General features: G+C 55.5%; 1 protein-coding gene across 2 annotated transcripts; it reads left to right on the top strand.

The window, feature by feature from the left end:
- Positions 1-3,797: 3,797 nt before the first annotated feature.
- NODAL (nodal growth differentiation factor) lies at positions 3,798-11,599 on the top strand. 2 transcript variants are annotated; one of them, XM_064594751.1, is made up of 3 exons: positions 3,798-4,252; positions 8,561-9,258; positions 10,685-11,599. In XM_064594751.1, exons 1-3 carry the CDS (start codon positions 4,057-4,059, stop codon positions 10,835-10,837), a joined length of 1,047 nt encoding a protein of 348 aa, XP_064450821.1. In that variant the 5' UTR covers positions 3,798-4,056; the 3' UTR covers positions 10,838-11,599. The 2 variants fall into 2 exon arrangements, with proteins under 2 accessions (XP_064450821.1, XP_064450822.1); XM_064594752.1 differs by lacking the exon at positions 3,798-4,252 and adding an exon at positions 8,124-8,463.
- The last annotated feature ends 2,121 nt before the right edge of the window (positions 11,600-13,720 follow it).

Here is a 13,720-nt window from a genome sequence, read left to right as displayed (position 1 = left end):
CAGCAAGGGGGACAAATACTGAAGGCAGAAGCCAGAAGCCTGTGCTTAGAGCCGCCTCTGCCATTTCTTTCTTTCTTTCTTTTTTTTAATGATTTTATTTATTCATTTGAGAGAGAGCATGAGAGAGCACAAGCCAGGGGGAGGGAGAAGCAGACTCCCTGCTGAGCAGGGAGCCTGATGTGGGACTCAATCCCAGGACTCTGGGATCATGACCTGAGCCAAAGGCAGCTGTTTCACCGACTGAGCCACCCAGGCGCCCCTCTGCCATTTCTAGGACTGGATTCATTCATCTAAGTTGAAGCAATAGTCACTATGAACCAGTATGAACCAGTCAGTTATAACCAGCAGTTATGAATTCCTGGGGCTTCAGGAAAAATGAATCAGGAGCCATCCCTGCTTCTTGGGAGCTCACAGTCCAGTGGTGGCCACTGAAGACGGTTTTGGACGGCATCTCTATCATGTTGTACTTACAAATTGTTGGGGAGCTGGTGATAGGTCTTTTAAGCTGTGTCTCGATAGTTGAGTAGGAGTTCCCGGGGCGGGGTGGGGGGATACAATGGAAACACGCCCGCAGAAGAAGGAGCACAGAGGCGCGCTGGGAAAGTGAAGACAACCTAGGTCACACTGGCATATAGGAGATGCTCATTAAATATGTGCTGAACTGAGCTGCCTTCCTGCCTTGCCCCCAAGAGAATCTAGTTCTTGCCGTTAACCTGCTGTAGACGCACTAGAAAAGCAGGTCTGTTCAATGAGTGAATACACAGCTGGCCAGATGCCATGTGCACTGTGCGCTTTACACAACACTTCCTACTTACAACATTGCTGTCACAGAGATACTATCCTTTATCTCCATTTTACAGCTGAGGAAGCAGAAGCTTCAAGACGGTAAGTGGCTGGTGTAATGTACCCAGGTAGTGACAGAGAAGGACGCTGACCCTACCTCTTGGCATCCTGGCCTCATGGCTCCAGCATTCAACCACGCCACATGCCGCGGCTCGTGTCAAGGGAGGGTCTGGGACAGTCTGATGGGAAGCATTCAAGAACTTTGAGGGACTTTGCTCCCCACCCTCCAGCCAGCTGGGATGGCCTTGAAAGGTTATCTCCCAGGTCAGGTAATCTGTTGGTCAGTCCGTCTGGGACACGGGAAGCGAGAAGGTGTCATTCTCCACCTGAGAAGAGGAAAATTATGGTCCTTCTTGCAGGAAACAGATCCTGGGTGAACAAATACCCTTAAAAAACGAGCAGGAGGACAATGAGCCTTTGTCCTGCAGAGGTGACAGGGATTCCATTTCTTCTAGGTGCCGGAGCTGCAGAAAGGTCAGTGATGGATGGGCTTTGACAGTCGCTCTTGCTGGTTGGAGAGTACTTCCAGGCCCCTACATGGTTCTGGATCAATACACATCAGAAATGAGCTCTGTCTGAAGCTCCCAGACCCTGGGAGAGGCAAGACTTTGAGAGTTTCTAAGTCTTAGTACAAGGCACACGTTCACCCTCTCATCTGTGGGGAAGCAACAGAGCTCAAAGCACTGCTTTGGGTCACAAGCACACCTGCCCATCACATACTGGCTGTTCCCACCTGTAAATCTGTGGCCTTGAGCAAATCACCTTGTTTCTTCTGAGCCTCTGTTTTCTCATCTCTGAAGTGGGCGTGATGATAAAATCACTGCAATGATTAGCAGAGCGCCAACTGCATGAAGGACTCAAGAAATGTTAGCTATTGGCATAACCACTCATGTTAGCTAAAACACTGATGAAGCACCTTCTAGGTGTCATAGTGCAAGGGACACAGGATGAATAATATTTTATCCTTAATTTCAAGAAGCTTCTGGTCCACTAGGAGAAGTAGATATATCTTCTTTGTTGTTCCTTTCCCCATCTTGGTGGGTAAGACTGCTCTGTGCTGAATGTCCCTGTTTCCACGGGGACCACCGGGATTCTAGGTCACGTGGGACTTGGGGAGATCCGGGTTTGGGGGAGACTGATTCCTGTACCTCTGTCTAGCTATATGCCCTTCCCCTGTGTTGCCATTCTTGGTTCCCATGTCCTTGTCAGGGCTCCCACTACACTAACCGCAACCTGTCAGGTTTTTATTTATATATTCGTAACCTGGGTGAGGGTGCCCTGGGGAAGGGTCTGATGCAGAGGGCTGGGGCTGACCATCCTGAACCAGCAAGCCCCCAGGCTGGGGAAGCTGAATGACAACTACGGAGCACCCACAATATCCATGTGCATAAAGCTTTACATATACACCAGGTTTTAGAGCTTGCGAAGCACTTTACCATTTGCTTCATTTATTCTGTATGGAAGGAGGGATCTCTGATGAGGAAACTGAATGCAGAGGGGTGGGTTCCAAACTGCGACTAGAACCCCAGCCCCACCCAGGTTCTCAAAGTTGTCTGGTAAGGACCACAGGGTGCTTGTTAAATATGTAGATAACCAAGCCTCTCTCCAAATTCTAAGTCTAGAGGTCTGGATTGGGACTCAGGAGTCAATCGTTTAACAAACACCCAAGGTGATACTTAATCTCCCAGCAAGTCCGGACATAGTGCCATTCACTGATTTATTCACTTAGCTAAGATTTTTTGGGTCCAAACTCAAATGTGTACTGTGGGGAAAACACGATGAACAAGGCAATCCCCATTTTAAGGAACTAACCATCTGCCAGCTGAGCAGATTGTCCAGGTCCCATGGCCAACTGCAGCCCAGGTCTCTTCTAGGCGAGGCCCCTTCCTGCAGGGTGTGGGCTGGGTGTGGGCCGTCTCCACCCCACCCCTCCCCTCCAACCAAGTCGGAGCTCCTGACTGAGCCTGTTGGGCCTCCTCCCACAGTCTCCACCTGCTCTGGGCTGAGTCTGTGGTCCTGTGGAGCTGGGGCACCCTGTGGAAGTTGCTGAGGCGGGCCTGGCACGCAGCATTTCAGTAAATGCCAACCAGCAGCTCACGTGCCTGGCAAAGCAAAAAAGGAAACGGGGAAGAGGAGCCCTTCTGGGTCGAGGGAAAACAGATGGGGCCTGAGAAGGGGCAGGGATTTCTATTTCTTTAAAGGTAACTCCAGCTCTGACCTGACTGCACTGCGCAGGGAGGCCAGACAAGGCTCAGTTCCGTGCAGGGCTCCGAGAAAGGGAAAGGAGAGAGGGCTGAGCTGACACCCAGCTTTCCTGCAGGGAACAGACACCACAGGCGACCCCTTTCTCCTGAAATCCCGGGGTGGGGGGGAGGGTGGATGGGTGCCTGCGAAGGGAAGCTCCTGATGCCACCACAGCTGCTTCACTGATATGAGGCCGGGGTCCCCCATTAGCTATGCCCCAGGCTCCAGCTTCTGCCCAACACCTCCCTTTTGTGATGGAGAAGTCCGTCCTTCGCCCTGGTCGCTCCGGGAGAGCCCTTCCATCCCTGTCTGAAGCGGGTCCCCGTGGGCCTTCCTCTGGAGCTCACCCTCCTTGAGCCAGCAACTCCCAGGGCCCAGTAGTTCCCCAGAGGCTAGCCCTCGGACAGGCCTTGCCGGATACAGCCAGGAGTGCTCCCGGAGGCCATCCGGGCGGTGTCCTGGAAGGCTGCACCTGGCTGGACTGGGTGGGGGCCTCGCAGGCCAGTGTGGGGCCAGCGTCCAGGGCCCACCACCGCTCCCTACCTGGTCCTGTTGAGCCAGACATCCATTTGGAGCCTGGAGCCACAGGAAGGGGCAGGGATCCGAGGTAAGGCAGAGCAAGGAAGCCACAGTTCTGACCCCAGAGCTGCCGATGACACACTTGCTGTGCCTCAGAAACAAGGCCCTTCCTATCTAGAGTAGCCACGTGCCAGGGTGCCCGGACCAAGCCAACAGGACGTCCCCGACCTAACAGCGCAGCCAGCTTGGCGGGTCTCCTCCCTACCAGGCTCGGGGCTGGCCCGCCCCAGCAGGTGGTCCCTCTGGGGGCCACCTCCACCCACCCCCTAGGGTGGGGGCAGGTATAGGAGCTCAAGGCTTTCCCCAGGGAAGGAGGAAAGAGGCGGGGCGGCAGCGAAGGCCCAGGATATAAGGGGCGGAGGCGCCGCTCGCAGGGCCAGCCAGCCCACCATGCACGCCCCCCGGCTGCCCTTGTTCCTCCTGCACGCCTGGTGGGTCCTGCGCCAGGCGGGCGCCGCCACGGTGGCCCCGGTGCCGCTCCGAACGCGGGGGCACCCCTCGTCGCCGTCCCCTCTCGCGTACATGCTGAGCCTCTACCGGGACCCGCTGCCCGGGGCGGACATCATCCGAAGCCTGCAGGCGCAAGGTAGGCTCCCAGCCGGGGCGCCTCGGGACTCGGGAAGGGCGCCGGGGTGGGCTGCGGGCGGGCGGCCCGGGGCTGGGGACGCCGCGGCTGAGGGCGCCCCGGGCTGGGAGCGCGCGTCCGGGGTCCGGGTCTGGGGTGGCTCGGCGTCGGCACCCGCTGGGCGCGCGGGGTCGGCGGGTGGAGGGGATGGTGGCATCGGGAGGGGGCCCCGGGCGGAGACCTTTGCGTCCCGCGTCTTGCTGCAGGGTGGGGAGCGCGCGGTGCCGGAGGGTGGGAGGCCGACTGCGCCACTGGACCCCGCCGGCTTGTTAAATTACCTAAGCTCGCGGCGCCTCGGTGTGCGCTTCCCTGCAGTGGGGACAAGAGTACCTCCCTTAGAAGACGGTGGCGAGAGCTAGGTGACAAAGCACGTTCGACGCTTAGCACGAAACCGGGCATAGAAATAAATGGTCGTTAGTATTGCTACATACATTTTGTGGATTTTTTTTCTTTTCCCGCGTGAGAGTGAATGGGTGCCGGGGCCTGGCGCTGACTGCAAGCTTCGAAACCCAGCACGGTGCATGTAACCTCAGGGATTAGAGTTCAGAGATCCGGGACTAGAGATGGGGTGCCCCGCAGTTGGGAACTGAGGCAGGCTTGGGAACTCGAATCCAGGCTGGGAAGGGGTCAGCGTCCCGAGTGACTCGGGTTCGGAGCCTAGACATGGATGGGGGGAAGCACTCAGCGACCATGGTGATTGGGGAGGATCACCCTCGGAAACAGCGCAGGGCGTTCTGGGCGTCCGGCGCGACGGGCAGGTGGGTGCGGAGCAGAGGGAGCGCTCCCGCGGCGTCCCCTTGCCCCTTGCAATCCACATCCTGAAGCCTGGGGTCGGGGGCAGACCCCTGCCGCCGGGCTCCGGCCTGCGCCTCCCTCCCCAGCTGGGGCCAGACGGCCCTCCCCCACGCTGGGGCACAATCCACATCCGATAATCTGATCTAATTGGCCACCCGCCAGCAACTTGTGGTCTGGGGGTGGGGGCTCCTAGCTCCCTGGCCGGCCACGTCTGGGGTCAGACAGCTGATGACCCTCTCCTGAAGGGTCATCTGAAGACCAGACAGACTAGGGACACTGGAGGGGTGAGCTGGCTTGGAAATGACTGGAGTGCTCTGCTCAGTCCCTCTACCAGAAAGCTGGGTGCTGGGAGGAGGCTGGGCAAAGGGGTGCTGGGTGCCCTTTTTCAGTTCACTCGTCCTTCTGGAGAGTTCCAGAAGGTTTGTGGGGGTTTGACAGCCTGGGAGACTGGAACACTGAGTCCTGGTCCCTCAAAGCCTGTTTCCCAATTCCGGGTGGGTCCCTTGCATATCCGTTGAGTTCTCTAGTTTCCCCTGCTGTAAAGCAGGGGACTGGCTTTCTGCCTCATTGGTGTGTACAAGGTAAAATATACACGACCAAATCTAACATTTTACCTCTTTTTAAGTGTACGGTGACATTAAGTACATTCAGTGTTGTGAATTGGCTTCATTTTTTTAAAAGCAGCAAGAAGAGCCTGCTTGGAGGGACACTGATGGAGAAGGAATGTTCTAAACACTCTTTTCCCTCGGGCTTATCTGTAGGCCTCCCCAGGAAAGAGGGAAGTGGCTGTTAGCGTCTAACCAAAGTGGGTTTGCATCTGCCTCCGTCCCTGTTGAAACACCCTCAGGTTTCTCACCTGTAATAGTGGTGAGGACTGAAGGAGACCAGGCTCTGCTCGGGAAGCAGATAGTGGCAATTATCCTCAGAGTTTATAATAATGCAGAGTGGACGCTTAATGTCATACCTACACCCTCCTTTCCTCCAGAGCCCCAAGTCCTAACTCAGCCTCAGCACTCTGTCTGAGGGGAGAGAACCCAAGGGCATGGGCCCAACCACTTTCTTCTTTATTTTTTTATTTATTTTTTTAAAGATTTTATTTATTCATTTGAGAGAGAAAGAGTGAGAGAGAGCATGAGCAGAGGGAGAGGGAGACCAGACTCCCCGCTGGGCAGGGAGCCCCACGTGGGACTCAACCTCAGGACGCTGGGATCATGACACGAGCTGAAGGCAGATGCTCAACCGACTGAGCCACCCAGGAGCCCCTACTTTCTTCTTTAGAATTAGACGTGGGTCAAGATCACACTGGGGCCTGTGGGCCAACTCTGTCCAGTGCTTGGATCAGTTTCAGGGTCCACGAACCCTCTCCAGATACTTACCCCAAGTCACATTTGTTGTACAGGTGGGAGCATTCTTAGCTTGTGTCAGGCATCAGTGACCCCCCAAAATTAGGCACCCCTCTCCTAACAAGAACCAGAGCCAGCTCTAAGAGAACCTATCAGCACTGTTTCCCAGGGAGCCCATGGCTGGGGGTGGGTCAAAGACTCTTCCTCACCCTGGGCAGGAGCACTCCATACACATTGTCCATTCTGGGAACAGATGACTTTGCTTCTATGTCCAGGTCCCTCACTACCTATCTGGAACCTTCATTTCTAACCTTGGCCACCGGCAATAGTAAGGAAGTGGTTGATGACAGCCAACATTTGCTGTACCTTGGCTGTGCTGGGCAAAACGCTGTACGCACGTTATCTCAGTAAATCCTAAAACTCCCACGAGGTGGGTACTGTCACTATCTTCCTTTTACCAAGAGGGAAGCTGAGGCCCAGAGAAGGAAAGTAATCTACCCAATGTTCAACAGCGAGCGGCAGAATTTGAAGCCTCGCAGAACGCACCGGAGCGTTCTGCTCTTAACCTGCTGGGCTGGAATGTCTTCTTCTAAAAGGCCATTTGTGGGTACTTGAGATAAAAAGTCTTTAACTCCTGGTGCAGGTGGCCAGGAGTTGCTGCAGGTCCCACCTAATCCCCAGGTAGCCAGGGGTGCTGTGGTGGGCAAGGGGGAATGCCTGCCTCCTCCCCACACCTCCGGGGAGAGTTGCTAGCCAGGGCCCGGTTATTGCCCCCTGCAGGTGCTAATGAGGAGGGAAGGGGAAATGAAGAAGAGCAGCTGAAGGTGGGTTGGGAGAAGCTGCCAGGAGGCTGAAGCTGCCAGGAGGCTGAAGCTGGGACGGCCTCCTTGTAATGCAGTTTGGATTTCTCAAAGAAATTCACTTACCATCTGACCAAAGATGCTCTATGAGACCCTTAAAAAAAAAAAAAAAAAAAAAAGGAAATTGTTAGTGGTCTGCCCAGAGTGGACCTAAATCGGAGACCATCACCACCCTTGAGCTCGATTCACGAAAGGGTTAGTGTTTTTTTCTGAGGGATGATCCCTGACTTTGATTTAGCGACAAGCCTTCAAACCTCTTTATTTCCATGAGGGCTGATGAGGATGCAGGGATGGGTAGGGCATGACCGTTCCCATTGCAAAGAAAAGGAAACTGGGCTTGAAAAAAGTTAAAGGTCACTTTTAGGTGACCTGAAAATCCACAAAAACATGTTATTCCCAGACATCGGACCAAATTAGTCCAGGACTAAAATGAATGGAATGTGCTTCCCCATTCCTTGTCGTCCGGTTTGGGTTGAGTTGTCTCGGGGAGCGGGGGGTAGAACAGGGCCAGGGGCTGTGTGTATGCTACCGTGTCCGCCCCAGGTGTGGGAATGTCCCTCGGCGGGTGGGGGAGGTGATAAGCACCCTGCAGGTAGATGAGAAAGCCCACGGGGTGGAAAACTGCCAGGTCAGCGCAAAGTCATGCTTAGAATGCCTGTAGAAGCCTATGCATCAGGTTGTCAAGAACTCCTGAAGTTTCTGCCTCTGCCGTTAGGAATGGGCGGGGCATTGGGCTTCTGCTGCCTGTGTCCCCCTGAGCCCACCGAGCCTTGCCTTTCCATGATACACGTATCAACCTCAATGTGCCCATGAGATAGGCCACCCTTTCCAATGAGAAGGCGGAGTCTGGGAAAGTGACTTGCTCAGGGTCACAGGGTGGGTGGAGGCTCAGGGTTTAGGTCAGAAAGCTCAGGATTTGGCCAGAGAGCAGGGAGAACTCATCCAGTTTCTACCAGTTGTTCTCCAGCTCTCGAGTGTCTTGGAGGGAGCTGCAGAACGGTGATGTGATTTGGAGTTTGGGCTTTGCGGTTGGGCAAATCCAGGTTCATTCTTAGCTCTGCCACCTTGTGTGGGTGATTTAACCTCTCAGAGCCGCAATTTGAATCGGACCAAAGTGGACTCCACGTTGCCAACGCCTAGGGGTTGGGCTGAGCATCGAGAGGATTCCTATCAGGTTAAGGCTCCAACATGAGCTCTGGTGGTTGTTACAGCGATGAGGCTGCAGGGGGCCCCCACTCACTCTGCTTCCTTCCTGGTTTTTCCCCACCCAGATGTGGAGGTGGATGGGCAGAACTGGACGTTTGCTTTTGACTTCTCCTTCCTGAGCCAAGTGGAGGATCTGGTGTGGGCTGAGCTCCGGCTGCAGCTGTCCAGCCCTGTGGACCTGCCCCCTGGCCTGCCACTCTCCGTCGAGATTCTCCACCAGCTAAAGCCGGATGCGGAGCAGGACCCAGCTGACTGCCGGGAGCGTCTTCGGATGGACCTGTTCACTGTCCCTCTGTCCCAGGTTACCTTTTCCTCAGGCGGCATGGTCCTGGAGGTGACTATGCCACTCTCCAAGTGGCTGAAGCACCCTGGGCAGCTGGAGGAGCAGATGTCCAGTTTGGTTGGAGAGTGTCAGCCGCGGCCTCCCACGCCACCCGTCGCCAGCGCGCTCCTCATGCTCTACTCCAACCTGTCCCCAGAGCAGAGGCAGCTGGGCGGCTCCACCTTGCTGTGGGAGGCTGAGAGTTCCTGGCGGGCCCGGGAGGGACAGCTGTCCCAGGAGAGGGGCAGGCGGCGCCGTCGACACCACTTGCCGGACAAAAGCCAGCTGTGTCGGAAGGTCAAGTTCCAAGTGGATTTCAACCTCATTGGATGGGGCTCCTGGATCATCTACCCCAAGCAGTACAATGCCTATCGCTGCGAGGGCGAGTGTCCTAACCCTGTGGGGGAGGAGTTTCATCCGACCAACCACGCATACATCCAGGTGCAGAGCCCTGCCAAGGGGAGGGGAGGCAGGGGGCTGTGGGGGAGAGGGGGCCATACTGCCCGATCGGGGGTGGGGGAGCGGACAGGACTCTGGCTTTGCTTGTAAATTGCTGTTCATTCGTTCACTGTTATTCGGGCACCAACAGTGTGCCGGCTCCTATCCTGGGAGAGACTGATGGCCTGTGACACGATCCTCAGAGGGCCTACATGCGGCCACGCCCCCTTGGGTAACCTCGAACACCTTGCTTCCTTAGGTCTTCTTCCTCGTCTTTCATAAAATTAGGGGTGGAGGGTGTAGACTAGAAGACTTCCGCTTCTCCTCAGCTCTGACTCTTCTAGGAAAGGAAGTTCAGAATCTGGACTCTGGGAATAAACCTGGCTCTGATTCCTACATATTAGCTGTATGATACTGATCAAGCTGCTTACTCTGTCTGAGCCTGACCTTTCCCGCCTGTGAAATGGGGGTGGCAATGCCATAGTTCATAGCCATGTTGTAGGGTTAAATGAGATGAGATGTTTCCCGCATGTATATCTGCTGGCTGGTGACCGGCACGTTGGATGATGTATCATCACTACTAGAAGTCTGTGATTCACCGATGGAATGGGGGCCACATTTGTGGGGCCATGGTTGGGGTCATCCTGTTCTAGCCACTGTACTTTTGCCACCTAAAATAGGAGGGGACACCGTTTTGCAGTAGGGAGGGCCCAAGACTACCACCACGTGCCACTAATCAGCCTAAGGTCTAGAAGGTGGTGGAGGAGAGCAAAAGGACAATGAGAGGGAGGGAGAAGAGAATAGAGCCTAACATGGTGGCCCTGATATTGGGGTTCAGAGGCTCTGGGGAGCATGTGAGCTGAACTCGGTGGGGCCAGAGCCCTGCAGGACCTTTCCTAGGCAAAGGCCTGAGCCTCTCCTGGGACTTTGCTCCATGAACCTCCCTGCTGCATGATCAGGGGGACCCCCAGTGACCCAGAGAGTCCCAAGAGCAATTCTGACACTCAGATCCAAAAAGAAAGACCTCACTGGACCACAGGGATGGGGCCCGGTTCCAGAGTGCCAAGGGATTGTTACCTTTTCTCCTACTGACTCTATTTGCCCTTCTCTGGGCAACAAAGCAAATCCCACAAGAATTTCCTCATGACTCTCTTCTGCTTCATGTTTCTGGAACAAAACCAGGAGTTTCTTGGAATTGGCATGCACTCTAGACTAGAACAATAGGAGGACATGTCTGTTTGCTATTGCTTTACCCAGATACAGCCTTTAGAATCTTCTGTTTAGCTCTTTTTTTTTTTTAAACAGCCTGTAAAGTTACTTTACATGTTAGGAGTTGATGATGTATATTGGCAGGCTGAATCCTTTATGAGAATGATTTTCTTCTGCTTTTGTACTCAGAAATTGCTTTTAACTGACTTTTCTCCCCCAGAGTCTGCTGAAGCGATACCAGCCCCACCGAGTCCCTTCTACCTGCTGTGCCCCCGTGAAGACCAAGCCGCTGAGCATGCTGTACGTGGACAACGGCAGAGTCCTCCTAGACCATCATAAAGACATGATTGTGGAAGAATGTGGGTGCCTTTGAGGGGATCCTGGCGGGGCCCGGATTTGCCTGTTCCCTGGGAAGTTGGGAAGGTCCTAGAAGAGACACGAGAACCATCTAACGCAATGAGGAGACACAGAGGGGGGAAGGTTGCTCTGTTTGCCAGAGGGGGAAGAGCTGCCTGCCCTGTAAAGGAAGGCTCTGTGGGGTCCGGCTCACACAGAGGCTGCTGTCTGTCGGGAGAGAGAGAGGAGCAAGCCTGGGCGGCAGGCTGGTCGGCTGTTCTCTTTCCTGAAGAGACAGTGGTGACTAAAAGCACTAGGGCAAGGGTTCTCTACTTGACTTCTTAACCTATGAACCCTCAGAAATGATACGCAAAAGTTGGGGCGTACGTGCATTTATCTTTGAGGTGGGACAGGTTACTGATAACTTCTATGTATTCTCAAAGGTGGTCTTTGACCACCCCCGCCCCCTGCCAAGATGAAGTTCACTGTGTTAAAGGAGAAACGGTTGGCTCTCGTTGCCTCCGGCTGGTTTAGGGAAGCCCCCACCTGCTTCGGGCCGGCCAGTGGCGATCCGCTGGCCTTGTCCGGAGGCTCCCCAGAGTGGGTCTCTGCTAATGAGTTGCACAAACAATACAGCCATTGTGAAGTCCTCCTAGGCCAGCTGGTGCCTTTGAAGGGAGAGGCAGAAACTCCTCCAGAGAGCTGGCCACGCTGGACTCCAGGAGTGGAGCCCTCAGGCACCCCCCAGCCAGCCTGCGTGGGCACACACAATCCGAGTCTATTAAAGTTGGTGACAGTTCACCTCGGTGTCTCATTGTGTGCTGTTAATGAGGCCCCTGAGCTTCCCGTCCAGCAGGGGCGACGGTGGCCTGAGACCTGGGTTATGGTCACACCCGCGCCGCTGAGAAGCTGTGTGGCCTCAGGTGACTAATTCCTTGCTCAGACTCCTCCTGTAAAGTGCTAACATGTCTGTTAGCAGGTCCTACATCATGGACTGTCCTCTGGGCCTTATCCCCATCTCCCCATCTCCCTCTACAGCTTACGAAGCCTGCTGAGCCCCAGGCCTGCCATACCCTCTCTCTCTAACCTTTACCAGCTCTTCTGTTGCTCAGGCTTCGCAGTCGGGCTTGATTTCGGGTTCTACCCAGCAGCCCAGCAGAAGGAACCCCAGCTTTCTTGTGGGAAGCTCTACCCAAAGCACCTGAGCACAGCTTTGCCTTTTGGATGAAAAGACCCCAAAGGCAGCGATCCTGTTTCTCTTTTAGCTGACCTCATTAAGCATTGCCAGAACAGGGGCTGTTTCTGTTTGGCGGGGTGAGGGGGGCCAATCTAGCGGGAATGCGAGTCTATGGTAGTTCTACCCCTGCTTCCCCAGGAAGCCGGTCAACTTCTGCTCCAGGCTTACGAGAATGAGCCCCATCGTGTGGGAACCCCTCCTGACTCGATTGCAGCGATGGCTGAGTCAAGGTAGTAATCCTGGCCTAGGCCGAGGTTGGTGAGGCTAGAGCCAGGCCTGGGCTTGAGAAACCTTAATGCCCTGATTCGGCAACCAAGCCGCTCTAGCTGCTCCTTTCCTGGGGTGGAAATAGACCTGCTGGCACCGCAGTCCCGAATCACAATAGGGTTCTGCAGCTGACTATTCAGAACCCCTGTGAGGCCAGCTTTTTATCCCATCCGGAGGCCCAGGGCCTGACCACACAGCTAGGAGGGGCGGGGTCAAGAACTCGGCTCTGGTCTCTGGAGCCCCAGGGGCACTGTCCTGAATAGCAGCTTAATTGCTCCCCTACTTTGGGGTCAAGGCCTAGCCTCTGGAACCAAACATTTGGACCCAATCCCACTACCACACCGAGGTTCTGGGAAGTGAAAATCCCAACCCTGGGGCTTGAGAGCATCTTCCTTACTAAAGAGGTGCCCAACATTTCTTCTATGGCGAGGGCCAGGAAAGCGAAAGTCCAAGCTGCTTGTGGCCACAGCTGTGGGAGAGTTCACAGTCAGCAGCTCCACTGACTCAGAACAAAACCTCACTGACGAGGCCGGCGGGCACCGAGGAGTGGAACTTCGTTTTGCTGAGCCCTGCTGAGAGCTCCGTGCCGGGCCTGTCGGCAGTGGGTCATCCTGCTGCCGGGCCAGAGGCGTTTGGGGCCAAGCCTAGCAACAGGGCTTCGTGCCCCGGGCCCCGTGTGTGGAGGGAAGACTGCCCCCGAGAACGGAGTCCTGCCCTAACCTGGGGTCAGATGGGGCTCTCACAGCATGGTTATTTTAACGTGCTCTCAAGGCAAAGGTCTACTGTACTTAGAGCCGTGCCAGGCCGGTAGCTGAGTGGGGGCAATTGGACGCCCTACTGTCCTTGGCCAGGGCAGGGGTGGGCCTAGCGGTACGTAGGAGTGGAGAAAAGGAAAGACTGGAAGGAGAGAAGCAGAAACGGGGGCTACCCGGGAGGCGGTTGTCAAGACTCCAGAAGCACCACTGTGGGGTGTTTGCCTCCACCTCGTCTCCCCTTCTCCCCCCGCCCCCGCATTCCTAAGTGGCCTTGGAAGTTAGCATCCTACCTGCCTCTGTGCAGAGGAAAGGATGTATGAAGTGCTAGCAGAAGGGTTTGGCCCCATCTTCCCCTAAGGAGTCCTTCCAGAGGTCCCACGGCTGGGTGGTGGGTGCAGCCCCCAGGCCTGCTCCACGCCCAAATTCGCTCATTCCCGAGGCAAAGGAGGCCCAGCTGGCTGACCTCTGGTCGCCACGCCGACTGGGCTGTGCTCCAGCCCTTTCCCGAACTCTTCATGTACCAGGCCCCAGGCTAAGCGCCTTCCTTGAGCCTCACAGCCACCCAGGAAGGGGTAGTTCTTAACCCTCGCCTACTTGAGAGAATCCTGGCGGAAGGAACACGGCCTCTAAGCAGCTCGGCTAGACTTCAAGGCTGGCTCAG

This window comes from Mirounga angustirostris, unplaced genomic scaffold, assembly GCF_029215605.1.
Source record: "Mirounga angustirostris isolate CCGP_5_RB_7025 unplaced genomic scaffold, mMirAng1.0.hap1 SCAF_6, whole genome shotgun sequence".
NCBI classification, from domain to species: domain Eukaryota; kingdom Metazoa; phylum Chordata; class Mammalia; order Carnivora; family Phocidae; genus Mirounga; species Mirounga angustirostris.
This window is presented reverse-complemented; position numbering and strand designations above follow the sequence as displayed.